This window comes from Phacochoerus africanus, chromosome 11 (assembly GCF_016906955.1).
Source record: "Phacochoerus africanus isolate WHEZ1 chromosome 11, ROS_Pafr_v1, whole genome shotgun sequence".
Taxonomy (NCBI): domain Eukaryota; kingdom Metazoa; phylum Chordata; class Mammalia; order Artiodactyla; family Suidae; genus Phacochoerus; species Phacochoerus africanus.
In genome coordinates, this window is record NC_062554.1 from 1,842,975 (window position 1) to 1,862,952 (window position 19,978).

The 19,978-nt window shown below is 37.9% G+C and overlaps 1 protein-coding gene across 1 annotated transcript; it reads right to left on the reverse strand.

Annotated features, from left to right (window-relative positions):
- Positions 1-355: 355 nt before the first annotated feature.
- Positions 356-1,294, reverse strand: LOC125111653 (olfactory receptor 481-like). The gene has a single exon (XM_047753673.1). It carries the CDS (start codon positions 1,292-1,294, stop codon positions 356-358), a length of 939 nt encoding a protein of 312 aa, XP_047609629.1.
- Between the last annotated feature and the right edge of the window lie 18,684 nt (positions 1,295-19,978).

The following is a 19,978-nucleotide window of genomic DNA, read 5'->3' on the forward strand; positions in this document are numbered from 1 at the left end:
GATGTCGTCTCAGAAATATGATATTTAAAAATTACGATTTAACAGAAGGAAAAGAAAACACTCTCTAATCAGTCTCCCTAAATAATGAACAGAGGAGAGAAAAAGTGAAACTGTATTCTCAAGGTATTCTCACCCTGAAATATACACACTTAATTTGAAGCCAGCAGACTCACAAAAATGCTATACTCTGTGACTCTAGAAAGTTGTAAATTAAAGTTAGCGTTAATCAAAATTCGAGCATTTTATATTTAAGATACTTCATATAAAATGATAAAGCTAACGGACAACATAAACACCCTTCACATATGTTCCTGAAATAATTCTTTGTACTTTCTGGATTCACATTGCATTTATTTCAAAATGACTGATGTGTTCTAACCATCAGTTTTCTCATGGCCTCTTTCACCTCCTTGTTCCTCAGGCTGTAGATGAGGGGGTTCAACACGGGGACCACCACAGTGTAGAACAGAGACACCACTTTAACGTGGTCAGCTGCGTGGCTCGATTTTGGTAGGACATAAACAAAGGTGACTGTCCCATAAAACAGCGTGACGGCGGTGAGGTGGGAGGTGCAGGTCGAGAAGGCCTTGTGCCTGCCCTCGGCAGAGCGCATCCCCAGGATCGAGTGGACGATGTACAGATACGAAACAATGATGGCACACAGCGTGAGCACAATGATTGACCCAGCTGAGACAGCAGGAGATCGTTCAGCAACATACCTGTGAGTACAGGAGAGCTCCACCAGTGGGGGCAGGTCACAGAAGAAATGGTTGATTTTATTTGGCCCACAGAAAGTCAGGCTCAGTAAACATCCGGTAAATGATGAAGCATTCGCACACCCTCCCAGATAGGAAGCAACCAGCAAGAGGATGCAGACTCTGGGAGACATGTATGTGGAGTAGAGAAGTGGGAAGCAGACGGCCACGTAGCGGTCATAGGCCATGGCGGCCAACAGGAAGCACTCGGCTGTTCCAAAGACAACATCGCAGCCGAGCTGGGCTATGCAGCCAGCGACAGGCATAGTCATTCTCTCCTTTAGGAAACTCACTATCATGACAGGTGTGACCGAGGAGGAGTACCCAATGTCCACAAAGGCCAAATGGCTGAGGAAAAGGTACATGGGAGTGTGAAGCTGAGGGCTGCTTTGGATTAACACAATTATGCTGACATTGCCCAATATGGTGGCAACATAGATTCCTAGAAAAACCACAGAGAAGACGGAACGAAGTGAAGGGTTCTCCGTTAACCCCAAAATAATGAATTCGGTCACCATCGTGTGGTTTCCAACCTCCATCTTGTTTGGAATGATGCCTGTTGAAATAAAAGCCAGTCAATATGAAAATAAACTGAATGATCTCATAATTAACGTAATCACTTTACCAGCCAACCTATCAGAAAATCAACATCAATCTCACTTTTGTCTAGTGCTTACCCTCAAAATGTTTCCGCACATACTCACATCGCGCCTGATTGGAGAATATGAACGCCATTATCTTAAGGCCAGGGATCCTCACAAAGGGAGCAGTGGCTCATATCAGAACAGTCAGTGCTCCCATTCGCATCATTTGATCACTTCAGACTGTTGGAGTGCCCGTCGTGGCGCAGTGGTTAACGAACCCGACTAGGAACCATGAGGTGGCGGGTTCGGTCCCTGGCCTCACTCAGCAGGTTAAGGATCCAGCGTTGCTGTGAGCTGTGTGTAGGTTGCAGACACAGCTCAGATCCCACGTTGCTGTGGCTCTGGCGTAGGCTACAGCTCCGATTCCACCCCTAGCCTGGGAAACTCCATATGCCGTGGGAGCAGCCCAAGAAATGGCAAAAAGACAAAAAGACAAAAAAAAAAATTCAGATTGTTGAACACTTAAAGCAACGATGTTCCGAGAATTTGATGAGAACCAGAGGGCAGAGCAGTTGACCTTGTGCTAGAGTTTGACAATATCCAATGTGCTTCTGTTTCTTGGCCACTCCCCAACCCCCTGCTGTCAGATGAGACGAATTAGTACGTGCTGATGGTTCGGAGAGGAAATGCCATGTTTTTCTTCTGGATCAAATTACATGACCAGTGGACAACTCTCTCTTCCTCTTCCTCGGTGACATATTCTGCATGATACAATTATGTGAGAGTGGCGTCTCCCACTAGCCTGGGATTTGAGGGAATGTGGAGAACAGAGAATATACAGGAAATATACTGGAAGTGAGAAATAAATGTATTGTTCTGTTAGACTCTAGTGAGTTTCCAGGGATAGTGTGTTACAATAGTTCATCATCTGACCTAATTCACGTAATTACATATTGGCTGTAAACAGAAACTGTAGTTTCATATTGGAGAACAATAAGAAAAACAAGTCCACTTTGGATTATTAATTGTACTTTAGGTCCTGTACAGACCTAGTGAAAGAATACATTTCAGAGTCATGCATGACTAAGTATGTGTCAGAATACGTTAACAAAATGCCCACACGTGTATATTACCAGCCATGTGAGATCAAAAGAGTAGTGCACAAATGTAAAAAATATCAAGCAATCTTTTCACCTAAGGAAAAAATGAGTACGTTTAATTATAAGAATGAAAAAATTAAAATTAAAGCAGATTTCCATTTTAAGCAATACTGTGGATATGAAATATCCTAAAATATTTTCAACAAAATACTTGAATTAATTGTTAAATATTTTTTAAAATATTCAGCATACAGAAGTGAGCTTTCATTTAATAAAGGAAATCTCCACCAACCAAAAATGATGTGAGAATTGATAATCAGCAAAACATGCTAAAGCAGAACTGCAGCTTTCTAGAGACGTTTGCCCCTCTCCACACCTCCTGCACTCTTGGTGGGAATTGGTGCAACCACTGTGGAAAACAGTACGGAGGTACCTTAGAAAACTATACACAGAACTACCTTGTGACCCAGCAGTCCCACTCTTGGGCATATATCCGGACCAAACTTTCCATTATGCTTCAATAGCTGTGCAGGCATTGGGGTTAAGGGTTTGTGACTGTGCAAGTTGGAGAGTTTAAACTGAAGCTTTTTTATTGCACATTTCATTATTTCTTTATTTTACTGAAGGATGGTTTATTTACAATGTTTCTTCAATTCCTGCTGTACAGCAGGGTGACCCAGTCATACATATAAGTACATTCCTTTTTTTCACACTATCTTCCATCACATTCCAACACAAAAGACTGGACATAGTTACCTCTGCTATTCCCTCCCCCACAGTTCTGCTCATAATTCAAGAATGATTTCCTTCAACCTCAATATAATAATAGTCTTTAAAATATCCTTTTACTTGCCAAGGGAGATGAGAAGGAGAATTTTCTGTCTTTAGTTCCTTGGAGAAAGAAAACAACAACAAAAATCTCCTGTCCTAAGAAGTGATTGTAATTGGTTTATCCTGATATAAGTTTGGGATTCGAATTTACATTCCTTGTTTAGGGTAAAACTCCAAGCTCTGATTATCATAAAGGAGTCAGCATTTGCAGCTGAGCTCCCGACAGAGAGCTCCCATCAACAAGCCAGCCCAAGTCGGGCATGTGAATGAAAGCCCCACCTGAGGAGTTCCCATCGTGGCCCAACAGTTAATGAACCCAACTAGCATCCATGAGGATGCAGGTTCGATCTCTGGCTTCACTCAGTGGGTTAAGAATCCGGCATTGCCATGACCTGTGGTGAAGGTCGCAAACACGGCTCAGATCCGTGCTGCTGTGGCTCTGGCATAGGCCAGCAACTACAGCTCCAATTGGACCCATAGCCTAGGAACCTCCATATGCCGAAAGTGTGGCCCTAAAAAGAGAAAAAGACAAAAAAAAAAAAAGAAGAAGGAAAAGAAAACCCCACCTGAAAAGTGGATGCTATAGCCATGGCCATTCCAAGTGATGACTTGTGGATTGTAGCCAAACCACCTGGATGAGCCCTTCCCAATTCCTGACCCATAAAATTGTGAGAAAAAATTAAATGGTTCTTGTAAACCATTTTTGGTGTCGTTTTTCAGCACTAGAAAACCACATGTTGTCTAAAAGAGCAAAATGCTAATACTCTCTGAAGAGACACATCTTCATCCAAATGCCAAAGAATCCCATGCGGATAAAGCTGCACCCAAGCTAAATGCATAGTTCAAAACTAGCCCACACAAGAAGTGAGCCACCAGGAATAAGAGTTAGCACCAATAAGAAATAGTTATACCCTAAGATTTCAGATGATATATTATCTAAAATAGAATACAAAATAATTGTTTATTTAAAATGCTTAAATAAATAAAATAAAATACTAAAAATCAGAGAAAGATTCAAGACACTATATGAAAAATGGAGTTTCATAAAAGAATACAAAAGAACTACTAGAAATGAAAAATACTGTCATTTAATTTAAAAATAAATAGTTTAAATAGAATATTAGATGCAGCTTAAAAGAAGTGTAACATAGAAATAGATGTGGGGTACTGTTGAGAAAACAGAGACCAAAAATGAAATTGAATAAATAGATGAGAAACTTAGAAGATAGAATGAGAGGGCTCATTTTTACATTCAGTGGGAATTCCAGAAGAAAAACTTACAATAAGAGGTGATTTTTTTCAACAGATAATGGCTGAAGTTTTTTGAGAATGATGAAAAATATGAGTTCTCGTATTGAGAAGCATGAGTGACGAATAGAGTAAATGGAAACACATAGTAAAAGTGGAAAAATAACAAAGAAAAAAACATTTAAATTAGCCAATGTAATAGACAATAACCTTTGAAAGCATGACGTTGAGACTAAAGGCAGACTCTTCATCAGTAGCAATAGAAAACCAGACGATGCTGAAGCAATAATTTCAAACGCTTGAGAGAAAATAATGACCTAATAAGGACCAGCAAGACAGAGAAAGCCAAACATCATATGATACCACCTATATGTGGAATCTTTTTCAAAGAAGGCTACAAATGAACTTATTTGTAGAACAGAACAGACTCACAGACTTTGAAAAACATGGTTACCAAAGGGAACAAGTTAGGAGGGTAGGGATGGAGTAGGGGTTTCGGATTGGCACATGCACACTGAGATACGTATGAGGAATGATCGGCCAACGGGGACCTACCGTATAGCACAGGGTACTCTACCCAATAGTCTGTAATAATCTACGTGGGAAAATGATCCGAAAGAGAATGGATGTGTGTATATGTATAACTGAATCACTTTGTTGTACAGCGGACACTTGTGAATCAACTATACGTCAATAAAACTTTAAAAAATGAGAAAAATAAAGCCAGGTAGAGGGAAAAAATTATTGAGTTCCTTGTGGCACAGTGGGTTAAGGATCCAGTGTTTTCACTACAGCCACTCAGGTCACTGCTGTGGCATGGGTTTGATCCCTGGCCCAGGAACTTCTGCATGCCACAGGTGCAGCCAAAAATAATAATAAAAATTAATAAAAATATTTATTGAGTGCTATCTATTTATCAGACACTCCTCTAGTTATCTGTGAGTCTCTGCTAAGAGAGACAAGAACACTGTCCTCTCATGTTGTCTATTCTCCTGTGGAGGCTGCAAATCAAGAAGAAAGGAAAATATAAAAGTAAAAAAGCAAGAAATTTTAGACAATGAGAAGTGGTATGCAGAGAATTGAAATAAGGTGATTGATCATGTTGCAACAGAAGAAAGGCTGGGGGAAAAATGGAATTGTAATGTATACATGTAAGGATAACCTGACCCCCTTGCTGTACAGTGGGAAAATAAAAAATAAATAAAATAAATAAAATAAAATAAGGTGATTGGGAGTTCCCGTCATGGCGCAGTGGTTAACGAATCCGACTAGGAACCATGAGGTTGCGGGTTCGATCCCTGCCCTTGCAGGGATCCAGCATTGCTGTGGCTCTGGTGTAGGCCAGTGGCTACAGCTCTGATTAGACCCCTAGCCTGGGAACCTCCATATGCCGTGGGAGCGGCCCAAGAAATAGCAAAAAGACAAAAAAAAATTTTTTTAATTTAAAAAAATAAATAAAACAAAAAAAATAAGGTGATTGGATAGCATTTTGGTGGATAATTTTAAGTTAGCAGAAGCATCTATGTAGAGGAGGCATTTCAGATTTTTGGGGAGCTGTGCCTGCAGCATGCTTAAGGGCCAGGGATCAAACTGCACCACAGCAGTGACAATGCTAGATCCTTAACCCATTGAGCCACCAGGGAACTCCTAGAGGAGGCATTTAAAAGAAAACATAAATGATGCAACCAAACAACCATGTCAAGATAAGGGAATGGGAGGGCACTGCAGTGTAGACAGACATGCAAGGGCCCTAAAGTGAGTGGCAGCTTTCTACATTCGAACAACAGCAGCAAGACAGTGTGGATGGCTAGAGCAGTACAAGATTAACTAAAGAACTAGGCAGAGGACAGATCGTTTATGGCTCTAAAAGCCATCATAAGGAGCTTAAACATTATTTTAAGTGCATTGAGAAGACAAGGCAAAGTTTTAAACAGAATGCCATGCTCTAATTTACATAATTATCACTCTGGCAAGTCTAGAGGGACTAAATTGTAGAGGAAAGAGGATTAACAGAAAGCCCTGTTTGCATGTAGTAGTCCAGGTGCAATATGGTGCTGGCGTGGGTGGTAGTAAAAAAGGATGAGAATAGGGGACAGATTAGGGAAATATTTGATGCATTCAAAGGGAATCTGCAGTCCAGTCAAGAGAAATGTCGAGACAATGCCAATACAAGATCTTTTGTGAAAGCAGCTCAACCAAACTGCAACTACCTGTAGTTCTGAGGTCGTCCCAGCATTCCCACAGGAAACAAGCCAGACCACTGATAAAGCAGATACCAAACAAAGAGAAAGACCAGCAAGTACTATCAAACATCAGGTAATACTTCAGAGGTACTGCTATCAAATATCGGAAGCCTGCTGCTTTAGGAAGATGAAAGGTCATCGTTTTTGAAAGGAGCACATGTAGATTCTTGAATTGCCAACTAGAATATTTGCTACTTTTTAAAAAATCTCAACATTAAAAATTTATTTTACTAAATATACGGATAAATAAGTATCAATATCCTTTTCTTACCCAATTCTTAGTTGACTATGAAAAACTTGCATCTATGAAGTGATGCTTAAACCACTGCCTTTAATCAATTGTACATATAAATTAACTTCATACAATAATGTAAGAATGTTAAATCTCTGGTTGCATTAGTCACAGGATTGTGTCAGAGGTTCAAAAGACATAAATCTATAATAAATTTTGTATTTTTATAAGAAAATATGTACGTGAAAAATTCAAATGGGAGTTCCTGTTGTGGTTCACTGGTAACAAACCCGACTAGAGTCCATGAGAACACGGGTTTGATCTCTGGCCTCACTCAGTGGGTTAAGGATCCAGCGTTGCCATGAGCTGTGGTGTAGGTTGCAGATCCGGCTCGGATCTCGTGTTGCTGTGGCTCTGGTGTAGTCTGGCAGTTGCAGCTCCAATTCAACCCCTAGCATGGGGACCCCCATATGCCATGGGTGTGGCCTTAAAAAGAGAAAGAAAAAGAAAGACTCAAATGAATTCAAAATATGATATGAATTGCCAGTATAATATGCAAAGCATGACATACAGTCCTGCAATGAAAATAAAAGTTTTCAGAGCCAAAAACCCCAGGTATAAATTCCAAGTCTACCACTTACTGACTAGATGATCTTCAAAAAGTTGCATAACCCTTCTGAGATTCAATTTCCTTATTTTAAAAATTGGTGTAAAAATAATATTTACTGGGGAGTTCCCGTCGTGGCGCAGTGGTTAACGAATCCGACTAGGAACCATGAGGTTGCGGGTTCGGTCCCTGCCCTTGCCCAGTGGGTTAAGGATCCGGTGTTGCCGTGAGCTGTGGTGTAGCTTGCAGACGCGGCTCGGATCCCGCGTTGCTGTGGCTCTGGCGTAGGCCGGTGGCTACAGCTCCGATTCAACCCCTAGCCTGGGAACCTCCATATGCCGCGGGAGCGGCCCAAGAAATAGCAACAACAACAACAACAACAAATAAATAAAATAAAATAAAAATAATATTTACCTCAAAAAGTCAGTGTGTTGAATGGGGTATGTTAATACACCTAGCAATGGACAGCAATGAATGCAGAATCCATAAATGAGAAGCCCTTGAAATGTTTCTGCTACTACAAATGCAACAGACATTTATAAATCAATAGCAATGAACGAGTATTACCTGCTGCTCTAATGTTATGATGGAAACAAGCTCCAGGAATCACCTCAGTACAGTAGAGCTTATTTTTGCAGGACTTAGGACCACTTGGAGCACAAGAAAGACCATAAGTACCTTGGCAACAGGCCTGCGCAGGGTTGATAATATCCTACTGAAAATCCAGTGGGAGAAAATCCAGTGAGACTGAGAAAATTAGATGTGTTCACCTATTCCTACAGTTTTAGGCTGATGGAGGTATTCATTAAGGTCTCATGGGCTTCGTTTACCCTCCTCGTTATTTTTATACAGTTTTTATAGCTACAAGGATCTAACCAGGTTTGAAACTTGATTTGGACCAGGCTAATCAGTGTGGCCTATGCCGTGATCACCTGTGACATTTCTGAGAAGCAGCCATGGCCCGGTGTCTGGAACTGTTTTCTTGAGCACTGTCCTGTGGTTCCTGTTTAGTTGCGCCCGTGGAAGCTGCAGGAAGAGCCAGGTGCTTTTTCTCTGTGACACAGTGACCTACAATGTAATTCAATGTAATTCCAGTTAAAGTTTTTTCCTCAAATCCTGGACTCTTAGGATAGAGATGCAGAAATATCAAAGCTATTTCTTTCTTCCCCCACCCCATTTTTATCCCCTCCCGAATCTCCCTTTCTAGATAAGACAAGAATCTTTCTTTTTCTGATTCCCGTGTGGTTTTTCACAAGTGATGGTACTGTTTGTACCACTCTCAAATTGCTTTTCTTCCTAAAAAATATTTTTAGACACTTCCATGTGAGTATGTGTTAATTACCTCCATTCTTTGTGATTAGTCCTAGGATTCCAGAGTATTTAACAAGTATTTTAACTGTATCCCTGCCAGTGCCTCACTGTGCTTCTGCACCAATAACATTCTTGGATGCACTCTAAGAAGTGGAATAACTGGGTCAAAAGGTTTGCGTGATTTAAATTCCAATAGGTACAGCCAAGTCACACCTAAAGAAAACTACATCCTTTTAGACGATGTTTTACACGGACAGTCTATTAGATCAAAGGTACTTTTGGTTGTTTCTTTGATCTACCAAGTTCTGAGTGTCTTACATTATGATTGCAGACTTTTAAATTTCCCATATTTCTTTCAGATTTTGCTTTAAATATTTAAACACTGTGTTAGCAAGTATACATAAATGTTTGACACCCTATAACTTCCACGTAAGTTATGCTTTTTATAAGTCCTTTAAAAATATCTGTGTTGATTTGCTTTCCCCCCGGTAGTATCTGAGGGTACATGCTGTACCCTCACACCTTAGTTAACCATTGATGTCATCAAACTTGTCCATTTGCAATGAACAGTGTGATCTAGTGTGAATTATCAAGTTTTCCACTTACTACGTTTTCTTTGTTGTTGTCCTATCATTATTTACTCTAGATTAAATCCATTTTTGTACTATTTTTAAATCTAATAATATAGAATTTGCGCATCCTATTTCTGTTCTTTCACTACTCTTAAAGACTTAACATTTTTTTTTGCATTTTCTGCCAATGCTTGGAATCAATTTATTTCTATAAATTAATTTTTATTTGTTCCTTTGCTTATTCCAGATTCTTGTGTTTTATGTGTTTCCTTAGTTTCTCTCTCTCTCTCTTCATCCATAAAAATATGTCTTATGAGTAACAAAAATTTCCGAGCCCTTCTATGACATGAAATGTCTTTAGATTCCCTCTTGCTTAAATCATATAGTTTTAAAGTATATAATTCTGTATACATAATAATCTGACAATTTAGAGTTACTTCCTTATCTTCTTGCCTTCCACATTGCTGATGAAAATTCTTAGGCCCATACTTTGTCCTTCTGTGGACAATTGTTGCTGTTTATAGAAATTTTCGGAGTATTTTACATATTTCATCACACAATTTTTAGGATAAGTTTTTCTCGTCATTCTGTATACGTGGCACTAGATGAGATCCTTCTCGCTCTGGACTCTTGTCTCTGTCCAGCACTGAAGCATTTTCTTCAGTTGTGTCACTAGGTGCTACTCCTCTTCTCCCACTCCATTCGCACGCTCTCTTCTGCAGTTTCACTAGGCACGTGTTGTCAACCTTTTTACTGCCTTCCACATCTCCTAACTCTTCTTTTATTCTTCACCTCTCCGACCTTCTGTGCTACCTCTTAGGTATACTCGTCAACCTAGTTTTCCATCTCGCTGAAGGTGTCCTCCCTGCGTCTATTTTGATGTTGAACCCATCTGCTGAGGGTTTGTTTTTTTATTTCAACAATAAACTTATATTTTTCAGCATCTCCAGTTGATTTTCATACATGCAATATATCCTTATTTTCCTCTGAATGTATTAGTTATAGTTATTCTATGATCTTTATTCTAATTACTAAACTCATTTCCTTAAGAGCTGGATCTTTTGATGATTACATTTGGTGTTCTCTTTCTTGTTTTTTTTTCCCTCAATAATTAGCTCATTCTCTTTTGGGGGGGGGTCAACTTTGTACTTCTGATTAGCTATTAACCTTTATGTGAAGGCCATAAACATTTGCCAAATCTACTTAGTGCCTCTGAGACAGAGACAAGATGTACTGTCAGATAGGAGGTCCCGGGGACTGGATTTCTGGACTTTTTGCTTTTTTTCTTCCCGGGATGCTGCCCTGTTTCTTGGACCCTATTAATCCTTTGCATCTTCCTCCCAAGGGAAAACTCTGAAATAGATTCCTGATTGAAGTAAGTTAGAGTGTAACAGATTAAAATGCCTAATTTTTCTACAGGGATACCCCAAACAGTGACCCTAGTTATGGTCCAGGGGATTTCTTCTTCTAACCATGGTTACAGCTTCCAAATTTCTATAATTCTAGGACTTTTTCAGCAGCTTTCTCCTAAGAGGCATCTTTCCTTTAATTGCATTTCATCTGCTTTTTATCTGCCTAGGAATACTAACAATTTGAGGCTATAAATAGCATTTCCCTTTCTGGTTTTCTAGAATTGCTATTAGTTCACTTATTTAATATACATTTCTTATCATGAATTTGAATCAGGAATAAGAGATTACAGTATGTTCGCAGACTGCCACTTTAATTAAATTCCTATGTGGGAGTCACTGACTCTGTCTTTATAGATGTTGGTTTATCCCCTATTGGATGGGAGAAAACACACTTGAAACTGAAAGCAAACGAAAGCTGCATATTGTGAGGTGAATTGTAAAATTATTAAGAGCAAGCAGAGAATGCCATGAAGCAATAAAAAAACAATGAGGGTATTTCTCTTAAAGATCAAGCCTAAAAAGGAAGTGATGTCTGGGAAATGACAGGTGTAACAGAGGAAAATTATAAAAAGGAAGGGATACTTTTCCTGTTCTCATATTATGAATCTTAGAATATGCATGGGAGGATTCTAGGGAAGAGAGATGGTATAGTTATGCCCAGAAATTTCAGGAATATATGGGAGAGGAAAATGGGACAAGTGCTTCCAGAAGTAGTAGACACAGGGGATGGATAAGCAGAGAAACAAACTTGTTCAAAATTGAGCAAGTCAGAAGAGAGAGAAGAAAAAGAGAAATGACATGTGTATTTTCCCAAGATAACACTGCAAAGGCAAAAAAAATATTTCACATACTGGAATGAAGTTAGAGAAAAGGAAGTTGAACAGGGGTTGTGTTTGCAAATGGAGGAAATATAACTAGCTCCAAAACTTTATGTGCTATGGTTCAAACTCTGAAGGCTTCCTCCTAAATACTAGTGTTTATGAAGACCAAATTTTGGTGGTCCAGTAGCAAGAAAGGGTCAAGGAATATGTGGATGAGTGAGAAAGCCAGAGAAAGAGTAGTTTATAACAATAAAAAAAATTTGCAAACATAAAATCAGAAAGGTTTTATTTTTTCCATAGAAGTTTGGTTGAGGAAAGCAAATGAATCTTTCCTTTGTGTGAATTTGGAGAGTGGTGCTTAATGAAAGCCAAGGACAGAAGGAAGGAAAGGAAGGAAGGAAAGAAGCTTGAAATCAACAATCAACATTTGCTAATTGTGTAGTCTTGCGAAAGTCTATTTGACCCTTATCTTCCACATTTGTAAAATATGGATAAAAACAGATAGATATTTTCTTGTATATCCACTGGAATTATATTCTACAGGAACTATTTAGATTGTAATGGGTTTTATGACTTCACAATGATGCTAGAAATATTAATTGATTATCTTTGAAGGATGCCAGGAAATGAACTCAATATCCTTCAAACTGATTCATAAAAAAAAGAAACAAGCATTTTTTTCCCAGACCCACCAAAAAGGAGGGAAAAAACCCCAAATAAACAAAATAATAAATGGAAAAGGAGAAATCACAACAGATACTACAGAAATACAAAAAAAAAAAAACCATAAGAGAATACCATGATCAATTATATACCAATAAATTTAACAACCTAGAAGAAATGGACAACTTTCTAGAGACAGCCCACCAAAACTGAACCAAGAGGAAATAGATCAACTGAACAGACCAATCACTAGAAATGAAATTGAATATGTAATAAAAACACTCCCTACAAATAAAAGTCCAGGACCAAATGGCTTCACAGGAAAATTCTACCAAACATATAAAGAGGAATTTATACCCATCCTCCCTAAACTTTTATAAAAGTTTGAAGAATAAGGAACACTCTCAAAGACATTCTATGACACCACCATCACCCTCAGAGCAAAACCAAAGATACTACCAAAAAAGAAAACTATAGGCCAGTATCATTGATGAATATAAAAGCAAAAATGCTCAACAGAATTTTAGCCAATTGAATCCAACAACATATAAAAAAGATCATACACCACAAACAAGTGGGATTCATCCCAGGTTCACAAGGATAGTTCGACATAACACAAATCAATCAACATCATACACCACATTAACAAAAGAAAAGTCAAAAACCACATGATCATCTCAATAGATGCAGAAAAAGCATTTGACAAAGTCTAATGTCTATTCATGATAAAATTCTTACTAAATAAAATTCTTACTAAAGTTGGTATAGAGGGAACATACCTTAACATAATCAAAGCCATTTATGACAAACCCACAGCAGATATAAAACTCAATGGAGTAAAGCTGAAGGCCTTCCCCCTAAAATCTGGACCAAGACAAGGATGTCCACTCATCCCACTTTTATTCAATATAGTACTGGAAGTCCTAGCCACAGCAATCAGACCAACAAAAGAAATAAAAAGCATCCAATTGGAAGAAAAGAGGTAAAACTGTCACTGTATGCAGATGACATGATACGATATATAGAAAACCCTAAGGACTCAACCCAAAAACTACTTGAACTGATCAGCAAATTCAGCAAAGTAGCAGGATATAAGATTAACATTCAGAAATCAGTAGCATTTCTGTATACTAACAATGAAATATTAGAAAAGGAATTCAAATGGAATTCCCATCATGGCACAGTGGAAACAAATCCAACTAGGAACCATGAGGTTGTGGGTTGAATCCCTGGCCTTACTCAGTGGGTTAAGGATCTGGTATTACTGTGGCTCTGGCATAGGCTGGCAGCAACAGCTTGGATTAAACCCCTATCCTGGGAACCTCCATAAGCCATGGGTACAGCCCTAAAAGGACAAAAGACAAAAAGAAAAAGAAAGGGAATGCAAAAATACAATACATTTTTAAATTGCACCCAAAAAAATTAAACACCTGAGAATAAACCTGACCAAGGAGATGAAAGATTTATATGCTGAGAACTATAAAACATTAATCAAGGAGATTAGAAAGGATTCAAAGAAATGGAAAGATAGTCCATGGTCCAGGATTGGAAAAATTAATATTGTAAAAATGGCCATACTACCCAAAGCAATCTACAGATTCAATGCAATCCCTATCAAATTTCCCATGACATTCTTCACAGAACTAGAACAAACAATCCAAAGATTTATATGGAACCACAAAAGACCCAGAATTGCCAAAGCAATTCTGAGGAACAAAAACCAAGCAGGAGGCATAACTCTCCCAGACTTCAGGCAATATGACAAAGCCACAGTCATCAAGACAGTGTGGTACTGGTACCAAAACAGACATACAGACCAATGGAACAGATAGAGAACCCAAAAATAAAATATACACAGACACCTATGCTCAATTAATCTTTGACAAAGGAGGCAAGAATATAAAATGGGGAAAAGAGAGTCTTTTCAGCAAGTGGTGCTGGGAAAACTGTACAGCCACATGTAAATCAATGAAACTGGAACACTGCTGGAGTCCAGCTCCAACAGCCAGGGTGTCCCTACAGGGATGGACAGTGTCAGTGATGCACACGGAGACAGCCTCTTTGTCCCTTCTTTCAGAGCACTGGACTGCACAAATTTTATTAGCATAAGTAGCATTTTATATAGACAGCTTAATTGTAACTTACATTACAGTGCTTAGGTCATATTTTTAAAGGTTACACTTTTAGATTACATGGTACAGTAGATATACATTGTATTCTAAGGATTTTAATTAAAAGCAATGGATACAATATACCATGTAAAACTATAATGGGTACAAAACATCATGTGGAAAAAACATTATATGAAGATAAGGCGATTCAGTACAAAACGTTTTGTGGTTACTTTTAGCAAGCACCACCTGTTACTGTTTTAAGCTAATCTTTAACAACTAGAAAGGTCACAAGCACAAGAATTTGACATTTACAAAGCTTCATCTTTTAGATTAAAGCTTGGGGTACTAACTTCAAAGCGTTATGGTCAGGGGACAGTATGAGAAAATATTTTTTATATCAAAGCAACTTAATTTCCTAAAACTTAAAAGCTTTTTTACAAAATTCATTAAAAGCAAGATTATTATTATGTTTTTTCATGTATGTCTAACCTATTCTTAACCTATTGTACATACACAATTACCTAACTCTAAAACCTATTCTTACTAGTAACAAACTAATGAATACTTGTTTTTACCTACATTGGATCTGAATAGGGGGAATTTAACCAAAGTAAAGCTCTTATTATTTTATTACTGTTCCAATTTTTTGTTGTTCCAATTTTATTGAGTCACAAAACAATATAGGAAAATAACAAAGAATAACAAACAATAACAAGAAAGACTGATTTTTCCAAGAAGCGATTTTTATTCCTGCACTGTTGTGCAAAGCCTTCCTTTTGTTATTGTAGACATTGTTGTTGGGTTAGCAGGTGAGCCTCATTATTTTTAGAACTTGCCCTCGGAACTGTGCTGCCAGGTAAGCCCTTTTCCCTATTTCTAAACCTGCCTTCAGAACTGTGCTGTCAAGCTAGTTCCCTTCCTTGGCCTCCTGCATTTCCTTGGCTCCCCGCAGAACACACCCTCACACCATGCACAAAAATAAACTCGAAATGGCTTAAAAACTTAAACATAAGACACCATCAAATACCTAGAAGAGAACACAGGCAAAACATTATCTGACATCAATCTCACAAGTGTTTTCTCAGGACAGTCTTCCAAGGCAGTGGAAATAAAAGCAAAAACAAACCAATGGGACCTAATCAACCTGACAAGCTTTTGAACAGCAAAGGAAACCAAAAAGAAAACAAAAAAAAAACAACTTACATAATGGGGGAAATTAGTCTCAAGTTATGCAACTGACAAGGGCTTAATCTCTAAAATATACAAACAACTTATACCACTCAACAGCAAAAAAGCCAACAACCCAATGGAAAAATGAGCAAAAGACCTAAGTAGACATTGCTACAAAGAAGATATACAGATGGCCAAAAAAGCACATGAAAAAAAATGCTTAACATCACTGATTATTAGAGAAATGCAAATCAAAACCACTATGAGGTACCACCTCACACCAGTCAGAATGGCCATCATTAAAAAGTCCAAAATAACAAATACTGGAGAGGCTGTGGAGAAGAGGGAGCCCTCCTACACTGTGGGTGGGAATGTAAATTGGTACAACCACTATGGAAAACAGTATGGAGGTACCTTAGAAAACTAAATATAGAACTGCCATATGACCCAGCAATTTCACTCTTGGGCATATATCCAGATAAAACTTTCCTTTAAAAAGACACATGCACCCACATGTTCATTGCAGCACAATTCACAGTAGCCAAGACATGGAAACAACCTAAATGTCCATCAACAGATGTTTGGATTAGGAAGATGTGGTATATATACACAATGGAATACTACTCAGACATAAAAAAGAATGAAATAATGCCATTTGAAGCAACATGGATGGAACTAGAGACTCTCATATTGAGTGAAGTAAGTCAGAAAGAGAAAGACAAATACCATATGATATCACCTATATCTGGAATCTAACATATGGCACCAATGAACCTTTCCACGGAAAGGAAAATCATGGACTTGGAGAATAGACTTGTGGTTGCCAAGGGGGAGGGGAAGGAATCACAATGGACTGAGAGTTTGCGGTTAATAGATGCAAACCATTGCCTTTGGAATGAATAAGTGATGAGATCCACTGGGGACTATGTCTAGTCACTTATGACGGAGCATGATAATGTGAGAAAATAGAATGTATACATGTATGTGTAACTAGGTCTCCTTGCTGTACAGTATAAAATTGACAGAACACTGTAAACCAGCTATGATGGAAAAAATAAAAATCATTAAAAAATTTTTTTAAAGAAACAAGCGTTTGCCTTAACTTTCCTATGTCAAATATACTGTAAAATACTTATATAATTGATAAAAAACTCTTTATAGAATAGTTCTAGTTGATAAACACAGAAGGAATAAGGCTAGAATATAATCATTTTATCGCCACTAGTGAAACCATGGATCTAGGTCATGATTATCAAAGGCCGTTTAAAATCAGTAAGTGAAAAAATATGAGGGACTTTATACTGAATGAATATGAACATACTTATTAACTTTAAAACCACAGAAAGGACAACCAGATATTATGAGCCTCATGGTATGATGTAATAGAAACCCTACTATAAAGTTATATATGCATATTATGTACAACATATACAACACTACTATAAAATTTCTTGCCAAAAATCTAACCTGGATCTGGTGAAGACTCTGTCTAGATGTACCTACCAGTTCACAGTTCACACAGAGGTTTTAGGACCACATGAAATGCAATAGCTATGCAATCAGCAAAACACATAATGTAGAGAATTCTAGACACTAACCAATTTATTGAATAAAAACAATTGCACAGGCAAGATAATAGGAAGCTATAGCTTAAAAAGGCACAAAATACAAAACTAAATGAAAAGGGTAGATTGTCTTTAGATTTTAACTCAACACAGTTGTAAAAAAAAAAAAAGTAAGACAAGAAAATTCAAACACCAAATATTTGATATTAAATAATTATTTTTTGGTTTACTAATGCTATCGTGGTTATGTTTTTTATGAGTTCTTAAATGTAATATATACTGAATTGTTTGTAGATGAAATAAATAATAAACTTATAAGTTTATAGATAGAAAAGGATAAAAACACAAAACAAAAATACTACTAGAGCTCATCAATGAATTCAGTAAAGTTGCAGCATTCAAAATTAATACACAGAAATCTGTTGCATTTCTATATGCTAACAAAGAACAGAAAGATAAGTTAAGGCAACAATCCCATTTACCATTTCATCAAAAAGTATAAAAAGATTAAGCATAAACCTAAGTATGTAGTTAAAAGACCTGTACTCTGAAAACTATAAGACACTAAGAAACTGAAGATAACACAAACATATGGAAGATACACATTTTTTACGGACAGGAAGAACTACTATTGCTAAAATGACCATACTACCCAAAGCAATCTATAGATTCAATGCAATTCCTTTAAAAAAAATCACATTTTTCACAGAACTAGAGCAAATAATTTTAAAATTTGTATGGAAACGTAAAGAGTGCAAATAGCCAAAATAATATTAAGAAAGAAGAACAAAGCTGGAGGCATCAATGCTCCTTGAATTCAAACTGTACCACAAAGCTAGTCATCAACCCAAAAACAGATACATATATCAATGGAACAGAATAGTGAGCCCAGAAATAACCCCACACACTTGTGGTCAATTAATCCACAACAAGGCAATGGGGAAGAGACAGAGTCTCCAATAAATGGTGCTGGAAAAACTGGACAGCTACATGCTAAAGAATGAAATTAGAACACTTTCTCACACCATATACAAAAATAAACTCAAATGGACGAAAGACCTAAGTGTAAGACCAAAAACCATAAAACTCTTAGGAAAAAACATAGGCAGAATTCTCTTTGACATATATGGTAGCACCATTTTTTTTGCTAAGTCTCCTGAGGCAAGGGAAACAAAGGCAAAACTAAACAGACAGGGCCTAAGTAGACTGAAAGGCTTTGGCACAGCAGAGGAAACCATCAACAAAACGAAAAGACAGAGCACTGAGTGAGAGAAGGTATTTGCAAGTGACATGACTAATAACAGGTTGGAGTCCAACATATATAAACAGCTCATACGACTCAACATCAAAAACAAACAACCAGATTTTAAAACGGGCAGAATATCTGAATAGACATGTTTCCAAAGAAGATATACAGGTTCCTACAAGTAACATTGAAAAGATGCTCAACATTGCTAATTGTCAGAGAAGTGCAAATCAAAAGCACACTGAGACATCAGAGTGGATGTAGTCAAAAAGACCACAAATAACAAACGTTGGCAATGATGTGGAGAAAAGTAAATCTTTGTGCTCTCCTTGTGGGAAGGTAAATTGTCGCAGCGGCAATGGAAAACAATTTGGAGATTCCTTTAAAAACTAAAAAACAGAACTATCTTATGATCCAGCGATTCCACTCCTGGGTATATATCCAAGGAAAACATTTTAAAATTGAACACTTGTTTCCTGGCTGGAGGTCCTGGTGGCAAGCCTGGGGTGGCTTGCTTGGCACCCTCGCCCCCCAGGAAGTGATGGCGCACCTTCCCACCCAGCACAGGAATGACAGTGAAGTGCCCATAGACCACCCCAGCATGGGTGGGTCTTCAGCCTGATAATCTACAAGGTCTGGCCAGTCCTGGGAGAGGTGGGAATTATGTGGAGGGATAATTGGGGCTCTGGAGCCAGATTGCTTGAGTAACTGATTTGGAATCAAGATTCTGGCACTTTCCAGCTGTGTAACCTTGGGCAAGTGACCTCATCTTTCTAAACCTCAGGTTCCTTACTTATAAAATAGAGATTTGTTAGGATTAAATTCAGAAATCATGAGTTTCCCTTGTGGCTCAGCAATAATGAACCTGACTAGTATCCATGAAGATGCAGGCCTCGCACAGTGGGTCTAGGACTCAGCATTGCCCTGAGCTGTGGCACAGGCCAGCCGCTGCAGCGCCTATTCGACCCCTAGCCTGGGAACGTCCATAGGCCATGGGTTTGGCCCATTAAAAAAAAAGTTGAACACTTTGAAGCACTCAACAAAATCAGGGTTCTGTTACCAAGAAAAAAAAGGGGAGACTATACATTGGATAGACAACTAGAAAACTTCACCATATAACCTCATCTTGGTTGTTACTATTGTTACTGTATTATTACTATATTATTACAGTATTATTACTATTGTTATGTTATTCTTGGTTAGATTTATATGTGCTTTACCATTTTTTTTCTTTATTCATCATTGCTTCTTACATCCCTCTCCTTCCTTATAGACTCAATTTCTTTCTTCTGATGTACTTTCTTCATTTAGTGGCTCTCTTAGCAATGGTATACAGACATTAAATCCTTTCAAGTGTTTGTTTTTTTTCCCTGAAAATATCTTTATGTCACCCTTAGACTTAAGTGATCTCTTAGCTGGGCAAAACATTCTAAGTTGATAATTATTTTTGCTCAGCATTTCGAAGATATTATTTTCTTGCTGAGTATTTGTGGATAAAGCCTCA

Bases quoted from the DNA above. Each gene is read 5' to 3' on its own strand.
- LOC125111653 (XM_047753673.1), bottom strand. From the start codon at position 1,294: ATGGAGGTTGGAAACCACACGATGGTGACCGAATTCATTATTTTGGGG.